General features: G+C 37.3%; 1 protein-coding gene across 4 annotated transcripts in view; it reads right to left on the reverse strand.

Moving 5' to 3' along the window:
- camk2d1 (calcium/calmodulin-dependent protein kinase (CaM kinase) II delta 1) overlaps positions 1-22,644 on the reverse strand; it is a 96,573-nt gene that overhangs the window by 17,682 nt on the left and 56,247 nt on the right. For all 4 annotated transcript variants that reach the window (XM_017430331.3, XM_017430327.3, XM_017430330.3 and 1 more), the window contains exons 4-12: positions 21,084-21,138; positions 17,953-18,018; positions 13,295-13,367; positions 7,609-7,711; positions 5,935-6,018; positions 4,296-4,390; positions 1,629-1,751; positions 1,465-1,548; positions 1,236-1,278 (exon numbers count right to left, since the gene is read on the reverse strand). In XM_017430331.3, coding sequence (XP_017285820.1) covers positions 1,236-1,278; positions 1,465-1,548; positions 1,629-1,751; positions 4,296-4,390; positions 5,935-6,018; positions 7,609-7,711; positions 13,295-13,367; positions 17,953-18,018; positions 21,084-21,138 — 726 coding nt within the window. The remainder of the gene's footprint in view (positions 1-1,235; positions 1,279-1,464; positions 1,549-1,628; positions 1,752-4,295; positions 4,391-5,934; positions 6,019-7,608; positions 7,712-13,294; positions 13,368-17,952; positions 18,019-21,083; positions 21,139-22,644) is intronic.

Raw genomic sequence — 22,644 nt, forward strand, 5'->3', positions numbered from 1 at the left:
TTTGTTCTGAGCCATTCTTGGGTGTTTTAACTGTGTGTTTTGAGTCATTATGCTGTTGAAGGATCTATGACCAACTTAGACCAAATGTTCTGACACTGGGCAGCACATTTAGCTCCAGGATGCCTTAATATTCTTAAGATTTCATTGTATCTTCCAAATCTATAAAGCAAAAACAAATATATGCAACTGTACTTCTGTTCTGTAGTTTAAGACTTATTGGAATTGAAGTTTGTGTGCACTGACAGTGTGGTCATTGTAAGCTGATTACTCTGAAGATTTAATGGATTTTCCCTCCCTTTTTTTAGTCTGGGAGCATCTGAACCTCCAACACACCAACAGGCTGTCACACTGCTCTCTAATTAACTAGGGATAAACAGAGGCTGAACAAGCCTAAAATCTCTGAACTCTCTGATGCTTGGGCACTGTAGAGTCCTTTAAATAGCTTCCTTTATTTCGTTGTCATGGCAGTTAGCAAAAAGCAATAAAAAAATTCTAAAAAATACTTTTATTTTTACAATATTAGTGATTAGTGTCTGCATGTGTGACACATTATGATTCTAAATTTCTCAATTCACATTCTGCAAGGTTTTTCTTTTTAAACCACTTAAAATATTTTCCTCTGATATGGCTACTAACAGAATAACTATGCCACACAAAAGCTCTATACTGGTGCTTTAATCAACATGCCTCAGAACCAAACTAGGTGCAGCACTGCAGAGAAAAACTTACCTTACAGATAGATGTGTTACCAGACAAGAGAAGAAGGGAAGAAAGACAAAAGTAAATGCTAAGAAGATTGGACTGACACCGATGTACCGCTGACAACTAAAAAGTTAGAGATTACAACAAAAAATGACATTGAATGGGAAAATGTAAGCATTCAGCACTCAGTATTGTTTGAATAAAATGGCCTTTAAAATAGGACAGACAGATGAGACTTCATTGATTTGTTTGGTCCTTGCAGTAAGTGAATAGAGGGGAGTGATGGAGCTCAACGGGCTCTAAAAGGCCAACACATGAGAAAAACTGCAGCACTCTAAAGAGCAGCATGTCAACAATAAGTCAATACTTCATAAAGACAGACTTGAGATGGGGGTCACTGGCAAAAATGTCATCAGTGCTGATATTTTAGGTAGTGAGAACAAGTGACAAGAAAAATCCATTTTCTAAAAAACAGACCAAGAAGAAAGATAACCATCAGGTCTCCTCCTTCATAGAGACTGATTCAGTCCTACCTGAAAAGTTGCGAGTGGCGAGCATAGTTGTCAGGATAGCTCCCTGAAGACAGAAAAGTGAAATGAGAGACAAGTTCACCGAGTTGCACTGTTGAATTAGATATTCTATCTGGGACAAAAAATTTGATACTTTTCTGAATACAGTTTCAGAAAAACTGATCACATTTACTGCTCTCTTGTTATATTACATAAGACTCTTAAGAAGTATGGAAAAAGATTTTTTTTTAACCTTCAGTTTCCTTCTGGCATTGAATTTCTTGAGACACTCCACAGTCTCCTGTCTGTGCATCATCGAAGCCACAGTGGAACGTTGCTGAAAATACAGAAAATAAAAGAGGCCTTGATTAAATTTGGTGACGTTGAAGACACAAAGTGGTTTTGTGTGACACCTACACAGATCCAAGGGTGTTTGAGTGCATCTGTGGCAGTGACTCTCTTGGATGGGTTAATGGTGAGCATCTTGTTGATCAGGTCTTTGGCTTCTGGGGTCACCGTGTCCCACTCTGGAGAAGGGAACTGTTGGAGTGACAACACAGACGCTGGTTACACAGTCTACCAAACTTTTTGTCTCACTCACACTTTTAAATTATGGATTGTCTCTAGTTGTTTTTAGACAGCAGCAATCAACATTTTGGTGAAATCTTGAAAATAATGTTACACACACAATTTACCAGTTTCCTATTATAAATTCTTACACAATTTTACCATCCTTGTTTGCATAATGATGACTCTCAGCCACAACCACATCAAATTTTAGCTTAAAACCCATCAAACTGACTGAGTTATAAGCATTTTTGCGTTTGCCAACAATGCTTTGCTGTGGCAGCCATTCTGAATCACTTGTACATGTACATCCAATGATTACGTTGAGATGTTTGTTCAAATCTGCCCAGTGGCAGATCAGATATTTTGCTAACAGACAAGCACACAGATTGAGGCCATTTCATGGTGGCAGGCAGTGAGTTTAACAGCAGCACCTTAAAGTCAAACTTTAACATTTCCTGATCCAGATTTAGTAAACCATCTCAATACACACATTAGGCATTTTGGCCTTGCATTTAACAGTTACAGCTTAATAGCTTTTAAAGAAGTTTATATTGCCACCAATGATAATGTTCTTCAATAAACTGAAGATTGAAAGATCCAAAGGCTGTATACTGACGGCACATCTAGAAATCTAGCGAATCTCTTGGGCTATCAGTTACCCTTATCTTTAAAAAGGCACTTTTTGGCATAAATTATGCTGAATATTGCTGAATATTGAAGTGCCAGGTCAATATGTCCAAATATGCTTGAAATATATATTTTTTTAAAGCACAACTGTGCCTCTACCTGCTTAGGAAGCTACGGTCTCTTATTGTCAGTAAGCACGTTTTGTTTTCTCCTTTTTTGCTCACTCATTGAATTCATTCTCACCGTCAATATCTCCTCCTGATAAAACTTCTTAAACAATAACAACACAAACCCTCAAGCATAATTAATCAGGCGAGAAAAATCCTTGGTTCACCTCAAAGCACCTCTGGAAGAGTGAGCAGACAATTAAAAAAAAAACTCGACAGGTGATTAGAATTAGAGGTGTGGTGGAAGTCCCCCCTTTGAACTGAATAATGCCTCTGATCAGGAAAGCTACCCAAATCACAGACAACTAGTCTCGCCCTCTTCACCACCTCTTTCCAGCTTCTGCCATCAAGCTGATGCCTCAGACGCTCGCTACGCAGGAAAAACGTCAACAAAAATTCCATCTCGACCAAGTAAAACAGACACCAGATTCTCATTTTTTTTAGCCTTCGCTTTTAACATCTCCCATCTTGCTTGTGGCCATTTTAAGTGGACATGTGAGTGAATTTGAGACCTTAAAGTAAGTTTTTATTGTATTTACTGGAGCTCTGTCAGAGACACACAGGATGATGGCTCAGCAACAAGGTTAAAAATAAAACCAGGACAGCCAGGACATGAACAGTCTTTGTAAGGTCTTCAGAGGAGTACTTGGAATGCAGCGGGTTCCTCATTACGCGTAAAAGGTCGTGGTGACTTTGGAGCATGCACAAGGTTGTGGTGGTTTGTCATTGTAGTGGGAACATACTGGGGTCCTGGGTGGAGTGGGGACTGTTTAGGTTGTCAAAAATTTGAAGCAGGACTGACCATGCTTGGCTATGATTCTGTCGCACCCCCCACACTGCCAAATAAGTTTCTGCAACACTCTTACTGATGCGGCTGCAACGTGCATCATGTCATGCCACTGCTCTCACTACAACTAATAGGATCGCTCCAAACTCACCATGCTGCTGCAATGACCAACACATGCTCTCTATGTTTCAAATACAGCACATGCTTAGCTGCCCTTCATTTGCAATTTGGGCGCAAAGCAAGAAGAACTTGTTCTCATCATGGTCAGATCTGCTGGACAAGAAACAAAAGGGTAAACCTGCTTAAGGTTCTGCAGTCAAAACTCCTTTGCCTGCATCCTTTCATGCTGTTCATGGTGCCTTCTCCTCCACAGCAAGTCTGAACTGATGGTGGATGCCCAGAAATCTCCCCTCAATATAAGAAAAATGTGCAGATTCTGACAAACTTAATTGTGTGTGTATGTGACTGTACATTGAGAATGTGCTGTTAGTGTACAAAGTGTGATGAGAGCATCGTAGAAGGGTTGAAAATGAGAGGAAAAAACTTGTTTTTGGATGTCAGCAGCATCCTGACAGTCTTCACATTGCAGACAATTTTCTAAATTTGCTTCTGTCCAGCCATGTTTTATTAAGTCGTGTAGGTTGTGGAAAGTGTAGTGAAGTAATCATCAAATGTGAAGGGAGCCTTACAGAGCTATACAGCCCAACTCCACTTGGCTGTTTTGCAAGCCCACTACTCCTAAATGCCAAAGACAAAGTTTGCATTAGGTCAGCTTCTTCTTAGACTGACTTAACAGCTCTTAACATCATCTACTGGCAGCTGGCCCTGAAATGCTTAGGCTAAAAAAAACAGCTGAGAAAAACCCTGATGCTGTACACACTTTGATCCTGGGTCAGCCGTCAGAACACGCAAACACATGAGTGTAAAACTCACATCATAAGCTCCAGCTTTAATCTGCTGATAGAGTCTGTGCTGGTCCTCGTCCCAGAACGGAGGATATCCCACTAGGAGGATGTACAGGATCACACCTAAACAGCAACAACACAAACAGATTTTGATGAAAATAAAATTTTGATTAATTTAGTTTGTAATCGATATATGCAAATTAAAGCAAGTAAACAAACAAACAAGGGAATAAAAAGAAAAAACAGCATGAAAATTCAAATTCCCTGCTTCTATCCTTGTCTATTGTACAACAAATAGGAGTTTATCAAGCTAAAGAGCTGGTGGAACACATTTTCCAGACCAGTTCATTTAAATTATTGGAGAGGACTCAGACAGAAGATGTAATTAAAGATCAAAGCCTCAGTGAGTAGAAAAAGCATGACGAAAACACACCTTATTAGTTTTCACCTCAAAGACATTTCATTGTAAAAACAAAATTAGAATGATAATTCTAATTCGTAGAGCTCCATTAGGTTCTTTTCTGGTGTGCAAATTCAGATATTCACAAAATATAATGCTGATATAATGAATAAATTTATACCCAGAGTATAACAGACAATGTAAACAGTAATTCAGACGTCTATATGATATCTGGTGAACTAAGAACAGCAATTCTGATTGGCTGGACAGCTAACAAGATAAGATGAAAGGCTTTTTATCTGACAATGGTACAGTCGATCAATAAACACTGAGCTGTGTTTACAGCATGTGTTTTACACTGCGTGTGTGTGTTTGTGTACATGTGTGGATGTGTGTGTGTGTGTGTGTGTGTGTGTGTGTTTTATCTCGAGCCCAGGTGGCCTGGTCCATCAGAAGTGTGTAGAGTGAGTGTCAGAAATGATTAATTCAAGAGGTTGTAGTCCTCTATACTTCACACACTGAATGGAAACGCACAGAATGACATGACTGCAAAATAAAGAATAAACCTGATGCTTATTTTAACAAATATTTAAAAATCTTTCAAGCCAGGCGACTGACCAGGTGTGCAACACTACACTAAACTAATATTTTCCTCGGTTTATATTAAAAATTGTCTAAACAATTTTAACAAAAACACTAAAACAAACTAATGTTGTGCCACTAAGTGGTGAGAAGTTCCTCATGATCAATGTGTCAAAACAAATATCAGTTTTTTGGGACAATATTGAGTTGTTTTGGGAAATGTCTTTGATACAGCTTAAAACTTAAAAAGCACACATTAAAAATTTGTGGCAAGGCCCAAAATGGGTTGCATCGTCATTTTTTGAGAAACTTCATTTTTTGGCAATCAGTTATTTTACATTGCATAATTTAATTTAATTGGCATTACTCTCGAAATTTCATTTCACTTTGACACTGAAGTTAGTTTGTAGCCACTATAATTGATTTATGACAGCATTAAAAGCATAAAAGCAATTTATAGGCACTATATGTACCAAAGGGTGTTTTTTGTGCATCTTGACACCTCTATTATGTGTGCATGTAGGGAACAGTAGAGTAGTGAAGGCCCAGTTGTGACAGGCACATTCAAATTGTAAAAAAGAAAAGATCACCATTAATTAAAATCTATTATTGAGCAGCTTTTTTAAAAAAAGTTTTGACAATCGTAAAAATTCTTGTCCTCTTATGTAGATCTGCTGAGACTTACCACAGGCCCACATATCCACAGGCTTGCCATAAGGATCTTTCCTCAGCACCTCAGGAGACAGGTACCCTGGTGTACCAGCAAACCCTGAAACACATTTATTCACATATAAATATTAAACCTGGCTCTTTATTGTGTGAGAAAGTATACCAAAAAGTTGTCAGAATAAAATATTCAGTCACTAAAGACTAGTGGTCACAAAGTCAAGTTCATGAATCAAGGTTAAATTCGAAGAAAGTTAAAACACTTAAGGTAAGTGCTTTGGCTCACCATCAGGAACATGTAGCCTACATTTAGAATAGTCTTAATGTTAACTCCAACCCTAAAGCAATGAAGTAGTCAGAACTAGTGGAAAAGTAAGAACACAAAGTGAAATGGTTCCCGATAGAGACTGGTACTTTGGGAATAGACTCATTTCTCTGGTCTACAGGGAATATTGAGAGAGAAATAGTTCTGACATGCTGGCAAATCCAAACTGACATGAGAGCCAACAGCAATGGCACTGCTGTTTCCAATTCTGAAAGTTCAGGTGACAGAATGATTGAACAGAATTAGATGCTTAAATGCCAAAACTAGTTTTAGAAGATTAAATTAAAACAAAAACAAAAGAGAAAAACAGAGGGATTTCATGTGACAAATTGTTCAATATGCAACACTGAGCCAAACGTTATGACCACACACAGATAAAGAAAGCAATTCTGAATATTTTAAAACTATTGTGCATGGTAAAGCGTAGGATCCATTAAATGCTAACTGAAAAGGTTTCCATACTAAAGATGAAATGTGCAGCCATTAACATCTGAGCCACTTTAACAAGAACCCAACTGTTAGCGTTAGGAAACTGGGTCAGGCTTATGTGGTGCTTTCAATCAGCAATAATAAAAAAAAAAGCCATGAACTGCCCCGGCTTGTTGGACAACGATGAAAAACATCTTAACAAATTCAAGCCTCTGCAACTATGAGTTCAGCAATCTGAACCCAACATCTTTGTGCTATAATGGAGGTCTAAAGGAGTCTACTCATAGTGTGCAAAAGCCATTATTATTATGACTTTACATTTTGAAAACAATCCAAGGCCAAATATTGTTGAATAGTTGTCCATTATGTACAATCTGTTTCAAAAACATTCTTGCCCACCCCCCATTTTTTGGTTTTACAACCTGGAATTTAAAAGGGATTTTAATGTGACTGTAAGAGTGGTGTATGCAGATGTACTCCTCTGTTTGCTTTGAAGTCTCAGCCATTACCTTCAGGAGTCACATAATTTGTTAGATCATTTTCACCTATGGGCAATCTGAGTGTCAGATGATCTCTGTATATAGAGATTTGTTCTGATAGCCTCCCGGAATTGCAGACACCACTAAGCAGAAGACCAAGATAACCAAGGAATTTTCCACACAGGTCAAAGACAAAGTTATGGAGATGTGCATAACAGGCTTGGAGTATAAAACAATATAATACAATGAAGCATAGTGGTGACAGCATCATGCTGTAGGGATGTTTTCCATCAGCAGGGATTGGGAAACTTGTCAGAGTTCAAAGGAAAGATTGAAATGGGTTTCTCCTCAAAATAATTCTCTAATTTGCTCCACCAGTCTCCCAGAGATTTGAGACTGGGGTAGAGGTTCACTACAGACCAACTTTGGAAATCATCACACTGAAGTCCAGTGTACTCACCAAACCAAGCTTGCTGGTCTCCCTGCACTTCTATAGCCAAGCCAAAATCTGCCAGCTTCACTGCTGCTCCCTTCAACTTGCTGGCTAGAAGCAAATTCTCTGGCTTGAATTGGAAAACAAACAAACAAACAAAAAAAAAAAACCCAACACTTGTTAGTATATCTCATGCCTGTTTTGTGTGAAGAATACAATGTGAAAATAAACATGATTGAAGTAAAGACTGGAAGATTGTTTGGTTACCGGCAACTAATATGGTGGTGAAACTACCAGAAGGATTTTTAATCATCAACAAGAACTGAAATAGGTGTTTGAGCTGACCTGGAGTCCAAGCTGCTTAATAGCTCAATAAATATTTAAATGAGAAGTCATGTCAAAGTCAGTGTCCAGCTTAACCCACAAAGTCACCACTGATTCATAAGGAATTTGATTACATTTAAGTTCTTTAGACACCACAGTGACTCCAACAATGTAGCCTAGGTAGATTAGTTATAAGGTACTGGTGGACTGCATTTAAATAGTCCAAATCACATGGGGAGAGGTGGACAGTGACACATGACTAAGTCCAGGAAATGTTCACAGTGGAAAGGGGCTAAGATAAAAGTTTGAAGAAGATGAATCATGTACTTGACATTTTCAAAGGGGGCTCTTTGATATAGTCAAAGAGGAAGTTTAGTCAAAATTACTAATTTCGGCTAATTTTTTTTTAAATTGGTTTAATGACTAAACCAATTTTTAAAAAGGAAGAAGTAGTTCAAAGCACAATGCTTGTTTTGTAACAATTACACAGTTTCCTCAAAAGCAATGTGGACTCTTAGGTATACAATATGAAGAGCTACTCTACCAAAATAAATAAATAAATTCATATATATAGACCAATGTAGCATTACTCAGACTTCATATTTGGTTTTTGTTAGATAATGGGAATAAATGCATTTCTATTGGAAGTAGCTTTCAGGTACACAAAATTTAATGTTTGATGCATCCCAATAAAACTCATAACATCCTCACTGTTTTTGAAATCAAAGAGTCACACAATGTGTGCTTTTATTGTCTTAACTGGGCAAAATATCTAGACAACAACCCTTTATAAGAAGTGCTTTAAATCCCTTTTAATGCAGCTGCTACTTCCTTCTTCCCATTTAATAATCTGATATTTCCATTCAGCATTATACATTTTCCAACATCTCATTCACTTTAAAAAAATGAAAATTGTATTTGCATATAAATCCATTCTCTCCTAACAGTGTATACTGTAAACACTGATTCTTAACTAGTTTAAAAAATGTTTTTTTAAAGTGAACAGTACAATATCAAAGCCTTAGAATGAATGACCCCATTCAACATCTTATTTACTGTAGATTCATAATTTAAAATACAGTTTCTGCTTTTTATTCCAACAGGCTTTGGTTATGTCATTCACAAAAATCAATTAAGATTCTTCTCATCAGTTAATGTTCACACTTCAAGGTTTACAATTTCAGGCGGAGCAGCTTAGGAAGGGATGCAGAGTAAGGGCGTGGGTGGAGAGTTAAAAAAGCAGAACTTAAAAGTGAGGAGGACTTGATATATGGATTGTTTGGCATGATGCAGTCATTGAAAGCACAGCCCAAGAAATACATATACTACCCAATCTCAGTCCTAGAAGGAGAGAGAGAGAAAAAAAAAAATCAAATGAACAAAAAACAACAACAACAAAAAAAACTATTATAAAAAGGTAACAATAAAAAAACTGAACAAAAGGATGAAAGTTCCATGTTTGATCATCTGGGTACTGTAATAAATATGAAAGCATTAAGATTGAGATTGAATCTTAGTAAACTTATGATTTAAGTTTGTCTAAAGGTTTATTTAAAGTTTCATCTGCTGCTTATGACTGGAAAAACTGAGACCAACATCCTGATTGATCTCTGATCTGCTGTGTTGAGTGCAGAGCATCTTGCATCTATTACAGTGAACTTATCTTTATCATCAAATTCTCTTGTTTAGACAATTTGCGACATTTGGTGTCTGATTGCTGATTACATCAAAGAATCACAAGATCTATGTTTATCCCTTAAGTTGCATGATGAGCTTTCTTTTCCTAGTTTATAGTGATATCGTCCAATTCCATTAAGTGGGAAATTTTCCTCTAAAGTCAGGAAAATGGTTGTCTCATGCTCATAAATGCTTGATTTGCTGTAAAAATCACCATGGGGTTTGACAAAGCTTCAATTCCATAATAAATTCCAATAAATACTACTACTTTGAATGGAAGTCCTTTGGGTACATTGCTACAAATCGAATGGCTTGGTAAAGTCCATAGACTGGTTTTGCTGGGGTCAGCCATAGCTCTGGCGGAGCAGTAAGATGGTAATAAAACTTTAAATGCAAGTAGTAACAAGTTCTCTGACATTGTCTCAGGTTCCCAGTCTACACCCTCTCATCTCTCACTCTTCTGGGGACTCCTGTGCGGTTCAGAAATCCTAACCAGTTGCCCAAAACCAGCTCAACTGACTTTTTGATGTGGAGGTAAAGTGGTGATCTTTTTAGCTGGTTTGGGTGGGGAGCTGCTGATGTGGACCAGGGACACTAAAGGGCATTGGAAGGAACACTGAGGATCTCAGTAATCCAATCATCATGTCCACCTTTAAGTGGATTGAGTAGTCAGTCTTTAAGTAGTCAGGAAATGGTGAATCCATTATTTTTGCCGAGCTTGCATAAGTATTTTAAAAAGCACATCTTTGCAAAAAAATAAAAAATAAAGCACAAAAATTCCAACAAATTTACAATTTGCAAGCATGTCTAATATTTCTACAACATCACCAGCTCAGCTTGTTGATACACCATTTGGACTGACTGCAAGAAAAACAAATTTATTTGAAGACCCGGGAATGGGCTGAAATCAATCTGTTGACAAAGTTATAAAAGCGGCTCCAAGCATTTGAACTGGTGTTAACACTGGGTTTATGGTAAATTTAAAAAGGAAAGACAGGATAATTTTATTAATGCCAAAGTGAGCTGTGAAATGTTATCCTAAAGTTTTCCACCAATATTTCTCCAACAATGACAATAGAGTCCAAGCTGTAATGAACTGGTGGTCTCTTTATTAGTTGTATGTTGAACTTCTCATACACTTTTATGAAGTTCTGTATTCTTTGCTTTCTAATCACTCTGTGAGGAATGTAGACAAAAAAAAAAAAATCACCATGAGTAGGTGTTATCGCCACAGTATGCTTTCTAAGTCCATATAGCATTCTTGCAGCCTCCAGATTCAACCTAGTTTGGCTTAAATATAAGGTTACACTAACAATCACAGTTAAATCAACAGAGTGCTGAAAGCAAATATTTAGAAAACATTTCACTGATGGGCAGGATGTGATCAGCTCCACAAACAAGCTACATTATATCCAGCTCATACCAAGACAATGTAATCCTACTTGCTGCTGTTGTGTATTAGCTGGAATCATTTTCTAGTACTTTGAACTATTTATTCTTTTAACTTTATGGGTCAGTTTTTGGGGCCCTGCTTCAGTCTGGAACTTTTTCTTTTGAAATAAATAACAAAACCAACAAGAGTCTCTGTATTTGGTTTCAGAACAGTTTTAGAGTTTCTTTAATACCGAAATTGATCGGCACCGATGATTGACAGCATTCCAGTGAAAGATGGTTCTTTGAGAAGTGCTTTGAAGATTACTTCAGAGCACAATGTTGTAGTGAGACTTCAGTTTGTTTGAGCTGAAACCAAACTGTTACTCATATTTAAATTAAAAACAAACAAAAAAATCTTTTCCATTTCAATTATAACTTTTGCAATTTTACCACAATGGAAAATATAGAAAACGTATAGGAAGCTTTGAGTATTGCCAACTGAAGCAAATAAAGTCTGTACAAATACACCTAAATGATCATATTTCCGTCACCATTTAGCTAGTGACAAACACTGCAAGTTGGAAAAGAAAATTAAAAAAAACAAAATGGTATGATCCCTTTAGGACAACTCATGGCCTTTGTACATGTATGCACCAACAACAAATTATGGTTTTCTATAGATTAAGATCTATTATCTGCATGTAAATTAAGTTTTTTTTTTCTTTTTGCCACTACAAAAGGCACCAAAAATAACATTTAAAAAAAACAACTTAATTATAGAGTCTCTGAACAAAACTGCCATTTTACACTTTTTATTATCAGATAGTACACCAGTATATCCATGGTGTCAAAATATGCACAGATTTTTCTTTTGCCATGTGATGAGGGTCAGTTAGCAATAACAAAAACTTTGCAAGTGGACCTCAAGTGTTGGCATATATTACAGAAGTCACTGCCACAAACTACCCACCATGGTCACCAGATCTGGAAAAGAATCAAACCAATAGTTTGTAGGAAAGCTTTGTGAATTAAGCTTTTCTACAAAAGTCGTCGCTAAATTAAAAATAAATTCTTTGCAATCACTAAATTAGCCATTTTGATAGCACATAGAGGCAAAAGAAAAAAAAAAAAAAAAAAACATTGTTAGCCAAATGTTAGATCACCATAAATGCCATCATTACAGTTGCACATTCAGGACTGGTCTTCACTAGGCAGAACATTTCTTGAGATTCTTTTTTTCTTCATTTGTAAAAAATAAATAAAAAAAAATATGCCTAAAACAATTCCAACAAAAATACTAAAAAATCCAAGCCACATCATTGGGTAAAGAGAACATCCACATTGACATATCAATATCCAGAGGGATGACAAGAAAATAAAAATCTGGATAAAACGAGAAATGCAGACAAACTGGTAAAAACTGCTCCACTGTTTTGGTTTCTAGGGCACAAAGAGACACTGGGCATGAATAAAATTGTTATGTAGTCATGTCCTTGGTTTTAGAAAGCTGGGGGGGGGGGTTCATACACACGAATACACCGAAAATAGTTCTTTAAAGCCTTCAGTTTAGAAAAAGTTCCTAAAAATCTGTATTTTAAAAAATATATTTAATGTAGTGTGTACAGGAAATGTGACCAAACATTTCTGCTAATTTCATCTCAGGATTTTTTTCCTCCCCAGTTTCTGCAAGTGACCATTTATTTGAGGCTTATTTTTCACTCTGCTTTTGTCTGCCTGTCTTAAGAGGGCTGTTAGGAAGTGAGAAACAGGTGTGTGGTTACCATGGTGACCGGAATGGGCCCCTTTAACATTTCTTTTGATCTTGGTTCTCTTAACACTTCTGCAGTTTATACAGCCAAATTTTAGATTATTACAAAAGGAAGTCCCATATTACTGTTGGACTTTAGAAAAGAAAGTTGATGTGCATTATTAACTCAGCACCACAGGGAAACAAACAGGAAAAAAAACAACAACAAAAAAACCATTCAGTTTATGGTGAAAGAAAATCTGAAATATTGTGTGAATGCACACAAACATGGCTGCTTTCCACAGTGCTTCTGCTCCAGAACTTGCTTATTTGTTTGTCTCGTATTTGTTTGTCTTTGAGTTTAAGCACAGAGCCGTGGCAGCTGCCTGGCAACAGCCAATCACAGCCCTGAGAGGCTGCAGTCATTGAACACAAAATGCAAGCTGCTTATTGCGAAAAGTAAACTAAACCCTAGACACATCCAAGTTCATTTGATTGTCAAATTGGAGTTTTAGACACTAACCACTGTAGGAAACAACAGCACATGGACAAAAACAGTTTGTTTCCAGTCATTTCTGTGGGTACACTTACCTTGAGATCACGATGAACCACACCCATCTGGTGACAGTGGAGCACAGCCTCTAGGATCTGCTGAATGCAATGACTGCATGCAAACACCAGGGGGCGTTGGGTTAGTGACAAGCTACCACTATCTGTGCACTTGTTTTGACACTTAAACAGGTCATGTTACCCAGAGGATAAAATTTGGGGCCATTTGGCAAAATGAGTCTTTTACTTCGGAGTCCTTTTGTATATGTTGGCACAGACATTGGCTAATTCTGTCCATGTGTCAAAACAACAGTGGCGTTAGATCCTGACCAACTGGAAACAGGACCGTGGCAGGGAGACGCGACAGGCACAGGAGCTCAAGGATAAAGTGGTTCAGCCCCTTCTTGGTTCCCTTTAGTGCCCAATCATGCACAATATTTGGTCCCCATCTTTTGAAAAATGTTGGTTTGTAGCATGTTGTGTCACAAAATAAAACGTTTACCCTAATGCAACATTAGGACTTATTTTTATGGACAGGTATTACTAAAAGAGTCAAATATGAGGAAGTTCACATTTCCAGTAGTACTAAGCTGACATTACAAACTCTCCATTGATGTCACTTTTCTTTTCCAAGGCGAGTTGAAAACATGAGATCTGCCTCATTAACCTAACTACATTTTTTATTAATTTAAGCTAATATTTTATAGGAAAATTCAAGTTCAGCTCACAGATACTGTTGTCTTCTGACATCCCAATCAGACGTTAAAGAAAAATTGTTCTGCTTTTTGTTTTATGTAAACACTATTTTTAAACTATATGCATTTAGGTGCTACTTTATATGCTCTCATTTGGTAATAATGATGGCGATAATGTGCTTGAAGTGTTATCACACATTTAGTGTCATTACACTACAGAAAAGAGTTGATTGGCTCATTTTACAACTGGCTTCCATGAGCAGGGCTGAAACAGAGTCTTCACTTTTCTATTCTTGTGGTGTTTAAATTAAATCAAAGTGTCTCTTATTTCCTTAATGGGGGTTCATCTTTTTTTTCCTAAATGGAATTCTATAGAAAATAAAACTTTTTCAAGTTGTAGATAGAAGATAGTGAATTTTGCCGTCTTAACTCCGAATTCCAAACTTTCATAGCAGTTCATGAAAACACCACTTATGACACAGGCGCTGTGCAGGAAAAGGGAAAATATTGATTGGCGTAATTGGGATTTACTGAAACAAAACAACACATTCATAAAGACACGATCCGATCTAAGTAACTTTTTTAAATACGAGGCTTGAGATCATGACATCATTCTGAAAAATTTAAAAATTGTACTTTTGAACCGGTACTCTTGCTAACAAAACTCGCTTGATGCTAGCTAGGTGATAAATAACTAGGCTTCAACGAACTATGTATCATGTATGTATGTGAAGAATTTAAAAAATATTCAAAATGAAAAGATCCCTCATTGACTCATTTTACCAGAATAGGTCACATTTATAAACTTTCACATTACCGGAAATTTTGCATGATTATTCTTCCAGCTGTAGTTGCTACAGCAAGCTGCTACTAATTGCACTTTCAAACAACCACAAAATGTAATTTTATAGTGCAATGCAAAATTGACAGCAGTGCAAAGATGTATAAAATAATTTTCGCATGAACCACTTTACAATTTTTCTGAATTTGTTTGAGACAGCAGTGATCTACTTTGGTTTAAGATGTTCAAACTAGCTGTTATAGCTCATCATTTTTGTCAGAATTATACTATTATTCCAAACGGAGATTGTTTACAGAGCAGAGATGTAATTCACAACCTTTCCACAGAACGCCACTTGAAAGTAGCTACACTTTTCCTGTAAGGTCTCCGGACATTGCAGCCTTTTTAGAAAACTTCACACCTCCTTTAAAGAAGCCATTAAGTGGACAAAATAATGAGCAAAATAGTCAGATTCAACTGAAAACAATATTTCAAAAAGGGATCCTAACTTACATGAAGGTAAATTATGCTGAGTCATAAAGAAATGGGACATTTTTTTTTAAATTAAATCTGTGGTAGCAAACCAACTTTTGTGTCAGACTGGAATATCAATGACCTTAAACCATCCTTTCTCCTCTGCCTCGCAGTCTCCTCTGCCGCCGCCTGTCAGTAGTTGTGTCAGAACATGGCTTTGAACATTATGCTACATGCACTTTGTGCTCTGGTATACAGGAGAGGCAAGCAACGGCAAACATCTACCTGCCCTACCTTTGCTATGTGACCTGCTGCCTCCTCTCCACCAAACCTGCCCACAGGACCCTGCTGCAGGAAGGTCTTTGGAGGAGGCAACAGTTGGTGGAAGGTTAATCAGTTTGACTTATCAGGAAGGGGGAAAGGGTGCGCAAGGTGCCATAGGTGGGCAGGTCTGTGTTTATTTTACTCTCACTATCATCGCTTACCAACCTTTAGGTCCCTGTGCACTATGCCGTTTATGTGACAATGATTTACACTTTCTAGAATCTGTTGTATGCAGTGACTAGAGAGAGCGACCCAGAAGCAAAAAGGAGAGGAGAAAGGGAAAAAATGTCAGGAAACAAAAGAAACAAGAACAGGCTGACAGAACACATCAACACAACATGTGAAATAACACTTCATTAGCAAAATAAATGTCTTGGAGGAACAGTTCAGCCTTCTTTGGAAAATAATTACATGATTTTATTTATTTCCCAGAGTGTGGGATGATTTTAGTCTAATGCTTCTGTTAAAGAGTAAGTTACCATTAGTTGTGGTCAACTTTGTTCAGTAAAAACTGCACACACAATGAAATGGCTGCAGTTTCCAAATGGAAACTACATTTGAATCGATTGTGGAGTCATATTTTGCAAGACCCTAAAAAGACTGACAAGAGTAGTGCCATCTGTAAGCAAAACTCACCTCAACACGGAAGTAAAATGCTGTTGAATTCTCAGTTATATAAAGCTATAACATTACTGAGATACTGTCTGATAAAACGATCATTCCCTAAAACTTAAATCTATTCCTACCTTAAATTGTAATGAAGCAGTACCATGCTTTGTCTTCTCACTGTCAATGCAGTAGACAGTAAGACACCCACTAAAACCTTCAGTAAAAGCCAGCTCTTAAGCTTTTTTTGCTTGCACTTAGGTTATTGTGGTACAACCCTGTCAAAAATCCTAGCAAACAGATTTACTATGTAATGGTGACTATAAGGAATAGACCTGATTTAATGTGTAACAGTGTCTTTTAAAAGGTAATGACAAAAAGCATTAAAAATTTCCTTCTTGCTGTTCTTGCAGTTTAAAGTTCTTTTTTATTGAGGTAGACAATCAGGGGGCTTTTTGTGGTTGTGTGTATTGCAGAGTGTTCCTTCCTCCTGTTGTGATCATGGTGACAGCAGCATAATGGATCCTGGGTGAACCGTAGGGGAAGAATGGTGGCAGCAGTGGTAGACCATCCATGGCGTGAGGCCCGCACACACCAGAATGGCTTGGTCTTCAGAATTTGAAAGACTTGCTATGCTGGCTTTATGCCTAGGCTACAACCATGATTGTGAAAAGGTCATATGATACCTGTGGTTGTAGAATGGTGTGATGTTTTAGCAAATAGCTGTATCCTAATTCAGTGAGTCATGTCAGACTGAACAGAGAAGGACGAGGGCACAAGAACACATCACCGGGATGCAGGAAAAACATTTAGTGAATTCTTAGAGCATAGTAGGATCATAATTGTATGCACTGAAGGTTAAAAATCTTATACAGATCATGTCCAGTTACTATCATTGGTCACTTCTTGGTCATTAATTTTGTCATGGAAATCATTTCCATGTTGCCCAAAGTTTGGTGTAGTTTGTCCCAATATAAAAATAGGTCGAACAACCAATTACATCTGAATCAGACCAGGCCCATGTTAATAAAGTCATAGAAACCCAGGAGAACAATAATTGATTTCTTTTTTTTTTATGAATTTAGCCATTTTACCTCCTTCTGGTGTTAAATAAGCAAACTCAAGTCCATCTACTGATCCTAGAAACAAAACCCAACTGCTGAACTGTTCCTTCAAGTCAATTACCAAACCAAAACATTTAGGACACATGCATATTCTGATCATGAGGTCTACATTTTCAAATGTCACCTAAAATCATGATTAAAAAAAACATGTAAAAAAATAACAAAAAAGTCAACTAAATCCACAGCAAAACAGAATCTATCATTTAAGAAGAGCTACAGATTGAGGTTGCTTTTGATTTGCGTCACCAATAAAAGAAAAAAGCTGCAGCTTTTGATGATTTGGTCAAACTTTAAAGATACTCCGTAAAATATTCAAAGATGGTCAGTTTTTCAAGTTTTAAGCTTAAAGTCCCATTTTAGATATTTTGAACTGAAGGCTACTTAAAATTGATTAAAAATGACAAAAGATTCTATTTTTGGAGTGGATTTTGTTTAAAATAATTGGAGGAAAAGAGAAATTGAGGGCAATTTGCAGATAATCAAAGAAATTATTTTGGGTATAAAAGGCATATAAAAGGAGGAGCAATAGGAACCACCAATTACTTGTAAAATTATTCTCATTCATAATGGCAGATTGGTAGTTTTCTAATTTCATAATTTAAGTTTGAGCCTGAATATGCCTTCATGACCACAGATGATTTGTCAGTAAATGCATGCACGAGAGCTACTGTGAGCTCGAGCAGAGCCAACACTGACCTGGCATCAGCTTCACTGTAGTACTCTCTGGCAACAATATCCTCAAACAGCTCACCTCCAGTAACTCTGTCGGGACGAGATAAAGAGGTGGTTAGAAACAAAGCTGGGCTCAAAAACATGAAAGGGATGTCAAAACCAGATGGTACATTTCTATTTCAGGAGAACAAGTAGGAATTTGAATGAAAATGTTTTTTTCCAAACCAGGCGTTTTGTTTTTCAGCCTATAAAGTCTGAATATTTCAATCAAACATAATTTGCTTCATACATATTGTGATTTGAGCTGGAAGGAAGTTGCATTTCTTTCCATGATCCAATTCCAAAGGACTTTTCCATGTAACAGATGGAGATATGTATAATAGAAGGAAAGTGCAGTAATAATTGAGCATTAGAGTCCACATCATGCCACAATTAGGCCATTGGTGTTCTTGTACAGCAGACTATCGAAACAATTGAAGTATGGGTTGAGTTTGGAAGAAACCAGCAGGTTTTTTTTTTATAATCCCCTCTTATTGTGCATTTAGTGCAATAATTTCACAATAAGCTTCAGTTCCAGCACTTTAACAATTAAGGTGTACAACTCGAGACTGAAAATTCCTGTAGAATAAAGTGGTTGTTCAGAGCATGACTGAATTTTATCCTTTATGACAAAATACCCAAGCCCATGCTCAGGGTCTTTTTGGACAAAGTCTTTTGTGACAAAAGAGGGAGAGAAAAAAAAACAAACAAAAAAAACACTGTCAGCTCATAGTAATTAGCCATTTGCTGTTGTGGAAACAAAACCTTAAACAGAGATCCTCAGACCTTCCTCTCCCCAGCTTTTGGAGGTACTCCCAAGGTGTTCCAAGGCAAACAGATTCTCCAGTGAGTCCCAGGTCTAACCAGAGGTCTTCTCCCAGTGGGGCATGTCTAAAACAACTCCCTTGGAAGGCACCTAAAAGGCATTTTTACCAGATGCCCAAACCACCGCAACTGACTCCTGAACAGCAACTCTGCTCTAAGCCTCTTCCTGGATAACAGCAAAGCTCATAACCCTAGGTGAGGGTTGAAACTTAGATCAGTCTGTACATTAAGATTTTTGCCTTTCCATCCAGTTTTCTCTTCACAGCATCTACATTCACTGCCCTGTTCTACCCCCACTAATACCATGAGATACTTCAACGCCTCCAACTTGAGGTAGTGGCTCATTACCCACCCTTTTTCTAGTACAAAGGATGGATTGCCAAAGTCAAAAGTCAAGCTGTGTAATGGAGTAATTTAAGTGACTTAATTGTAATGTTACCCAATCAGAACCAAACTACAGCAGTTTCCAGTCAGAATTAATAACTCTGTAATAATTCAGTACTACTCTATTTTGCACAGAGTTATTGGTACAAAGAAATAGCAAACAATTTTTTCTTAATGTAGTCTACCCTAGTATAGACTACTCAAACAAAATGCACCGTGTTAATTGATATTCAAGATGGGTGCGAACAAACAGTAGATGAATCATTTACAACAATTCCACATCAGTTTTTCTTTTAGCCAGTTAGCATGTAAAACAACTGCAACTCAGTCTTGGGCTATGACATGGCAAAGAGTGGTACACCACCTGGCTGTACCCATGTAGGGGGACCATGGCAGTCGACCCTGAGCTGAGCCATGCCGGGATGAAATTATCCACGTCAGCCTGTGACATACAATGCAGTTGAACTGACCAAGATTAAAGCACAATTTGCATCAAGAGCTAGTTTTCCTCTTGTAATTGGAGCCATCAACTGCACACATTGCTATAAAAGCACCATCACAGGATGAATATGTTTACGTTAACAGGAAGCATTTTCATTCAATGTGCAGGATGTATTTGCATCTATTTGCATATGTAAATAGAGCAGTGTCAAGGTTTAGTAATGGGAGTAAAGGAGGTGAACTCAACTCCACAATCAGGATGTATTAAAAAATGTGCTTGGATTCGTGCATACACAGTTTCACACATCTTGATTTGTATGTGTGCACACAACATCGCTTGAGCAAATCTGCATGAGAGTTGAGTACTTACACACTGTTTGCTCAGCTTAAAAATGCACAAACACACACACAACCAGTTTCACCACACGTTTGGCTAGACGGTATATAAAAATATTCCAAACCTGGTCTGTCACACTGTTATATTAGTCATAAGTGATGCATTTGTGTAGTTTTCATTAGGCCTAAATATTACCAGTCAGAAGTCAAACTGTGCCTCGGATGGATTTAAATGCCCTTTGCTAGATCGGATTAAAGTGAGAGCCATCTGATGTCAGCTCACCACTATTACATCTAAACTGCCAAGTGAGGTAGTCACAGAGCAGAAATGGTTAGTATATGAATGGGTAAGTTGGCATTGTGGCTCCAGGGTGATGACAGGTGGTCTGTGTGACCAGCTGACGCAGCAAAGTTTAAGAAGTGGAGATTTCTAACATTTTGTGTGTAGTGCTCTAGGACAATGCTGTGTAGTTGCCCTTCACACCACCTATGGCCTTGCGATACTAGTTTTATTTATGAACACTCAGTTGTTGCAGGACGTGGCCAGCTTGACTGGAGATTTCAAAAGCAGCTTAAAAAGGGACTCATCTTTGCTACCATATTGTGGAACTGTTTAATGAAAGGGTCTAACGAGATAGGAGGGCAAGCTAGTCTGGAAGCCATTTTGTCCAGGATGACTTTGTTATTACAGGTTAAATATGCTTGATTTTGTATTTTTATTTATGTTTCTGTATTCTGTTCTTTTGTTCCAAAAGAACAAATGACCTAGAAAGACAGAGGCAGCAGATGGTGTTTCAATAGATAATGAATTAAACCATCTACCTGCCATCTGTGCTCAGTATCACTACTTATTTACAAGGCTCCATGGTGTGTGTAAATTTATCCTTTAACAATTCTTTCATTTTATTTTTGTGCATGTTCTTACAAGAAGCAGCAACATTGAGAGTGTGCAAGGGCTGAGAATGTGGCATTTCTGGAGGTAAATGTGCCACGTCTAATCTCCCATGATGCCCAATGACATCTGATTGGCAGCTGTTAGAGTTGAAGAACCTCCCCCGGAGTGTGGATTTGAATAGATGTATGCATGAAAGGTACATTGTGATGTGTGAAAATCTAAACTTGGCACTTACAAGTCAAAGACAAGATAGTGGAATCCCTCCTCTGATATGCTGTCATGGAGTCGAACTGCAGAGAAAAGAAAAAAAAAAATAGTTTAATTACATCTTCATTAAAAGAAATCTGACATTTTCAAAAATAAACCAAGTTACATTATAAAAAAAAGCTTGCATAATGGAGAAATGTAATGTTGTACCGTTTAAGAAAAGCAACAAATATAAACAGTAAAGTAAAAAGTAAAAACAAGTTTTGCCCCTGATGACCAGGCTGTGGCCGTCTACAAATGGGAGTTATTTCAAGCCTCTTGGCCTGGAATAATAATATCTGTATAAATAACTAATGTGAATTTCATGGTGATTTAAAAGGTTTATAAAAAGAACTACTAAATAAACTGTTATGAAATTTTGCAGCACTAAGTTGCTTTAGGATGATAGCAGTTAGCTTTTCAGTATCAAAGTGGAGCCAATATATCCCAATTTAATGACTTCTCTGAAATTCATATTTTATAGTTGAATGCAAAAAAATGTATTTATTAAAATATTAATTTCAACTCAGAAATAAGACCATTTCCCCAACCACACACCCTCTTTATGACTGCCCTGAGATCCTGTCCATGACCACCACAAACAGGATCGAAGACAACGGACAATTATTGGAAAAAAACAAACATTAAACATTTATACAATCCACATTTGAACTTTAAAGAATTTTTCATAAAATGGAGATCAATTATTGTTTCATTGTTTTTTTTTCTAGAAAAATGAGTATTTATGTCAAACCAGACCCACTTCAACAAAGTCTAACCTGATTCTGAGGCAAACAGCTTCATTAAACACTGAACAGCATGCCTCTGCCTTGGAGTTAGCTGCCAGATGTCGCACTCTTCTAAAAATAGAGTAACGGGAGTGATGTGCTGTTCTGGGTGTCAGAGTTGGGCTGTCTCTTTCACTTGGTTGAACAAGGAAATGATGAAGGCGGCACGGACAAAAGAGCTCTCTGCTGGTGGTTCCCAGCCAATTAGCCACACAGGCAAATGGACATGAAATGATGAGGTGTGAAGTGACAAAAAGCACCGACGGGAGCCTAAAGTGATACCTCTGACAGAGACTCAAGTATCACCTGTTGTGTTAACTCGGAGGATACAGAGGGTTTACTGGCAATGCTTCTTATTCCAGGTTCCTACATCCTTAAATCATTTGGACTAAGGCACATTGTAAAATAAGTGGAATGATTTCAATTTATTTCCTGGATTAACTACTGGTTTCAGCTTTAATGCATTGCTATCAATACCTGACCCTAAACCTGACAGTAAACTTAATTACCTTTTAGAGGTACGATAATGCAGTGATAAAAAATAAAATAAAACCTGCTAGGATGGACTCTGGCTGTGAATCTCAATAACCCACAGTGATTTATAAATACAGAGACATTTCTCCTGATTAAAAGGACTGAGACACTGATGGTAAGCTGAGCAACAGAAATAATGCAGTTCTGGAAAAAGCTCTTTCGGATTAGGCTACACACACACACATACATATATATATACACACATATATATATATATATATATATATA

This window comes from Kryptolebias marmoratus, linkage group LG7 (genome assembly GCF_001649575.2).
Source record: "Kryptolebias marmoratus isolate JLee-2015 linkage group LG7, ASM164957v2, whole genome shotgun sequence".
NCBI classification, from domain to species: Eukaryota; Metazoa; Chordata; class Actinopteri; order Cyprinodontiformes; family Rivulidae; genus Kryptolebias; species Kryptolebias marmoratus.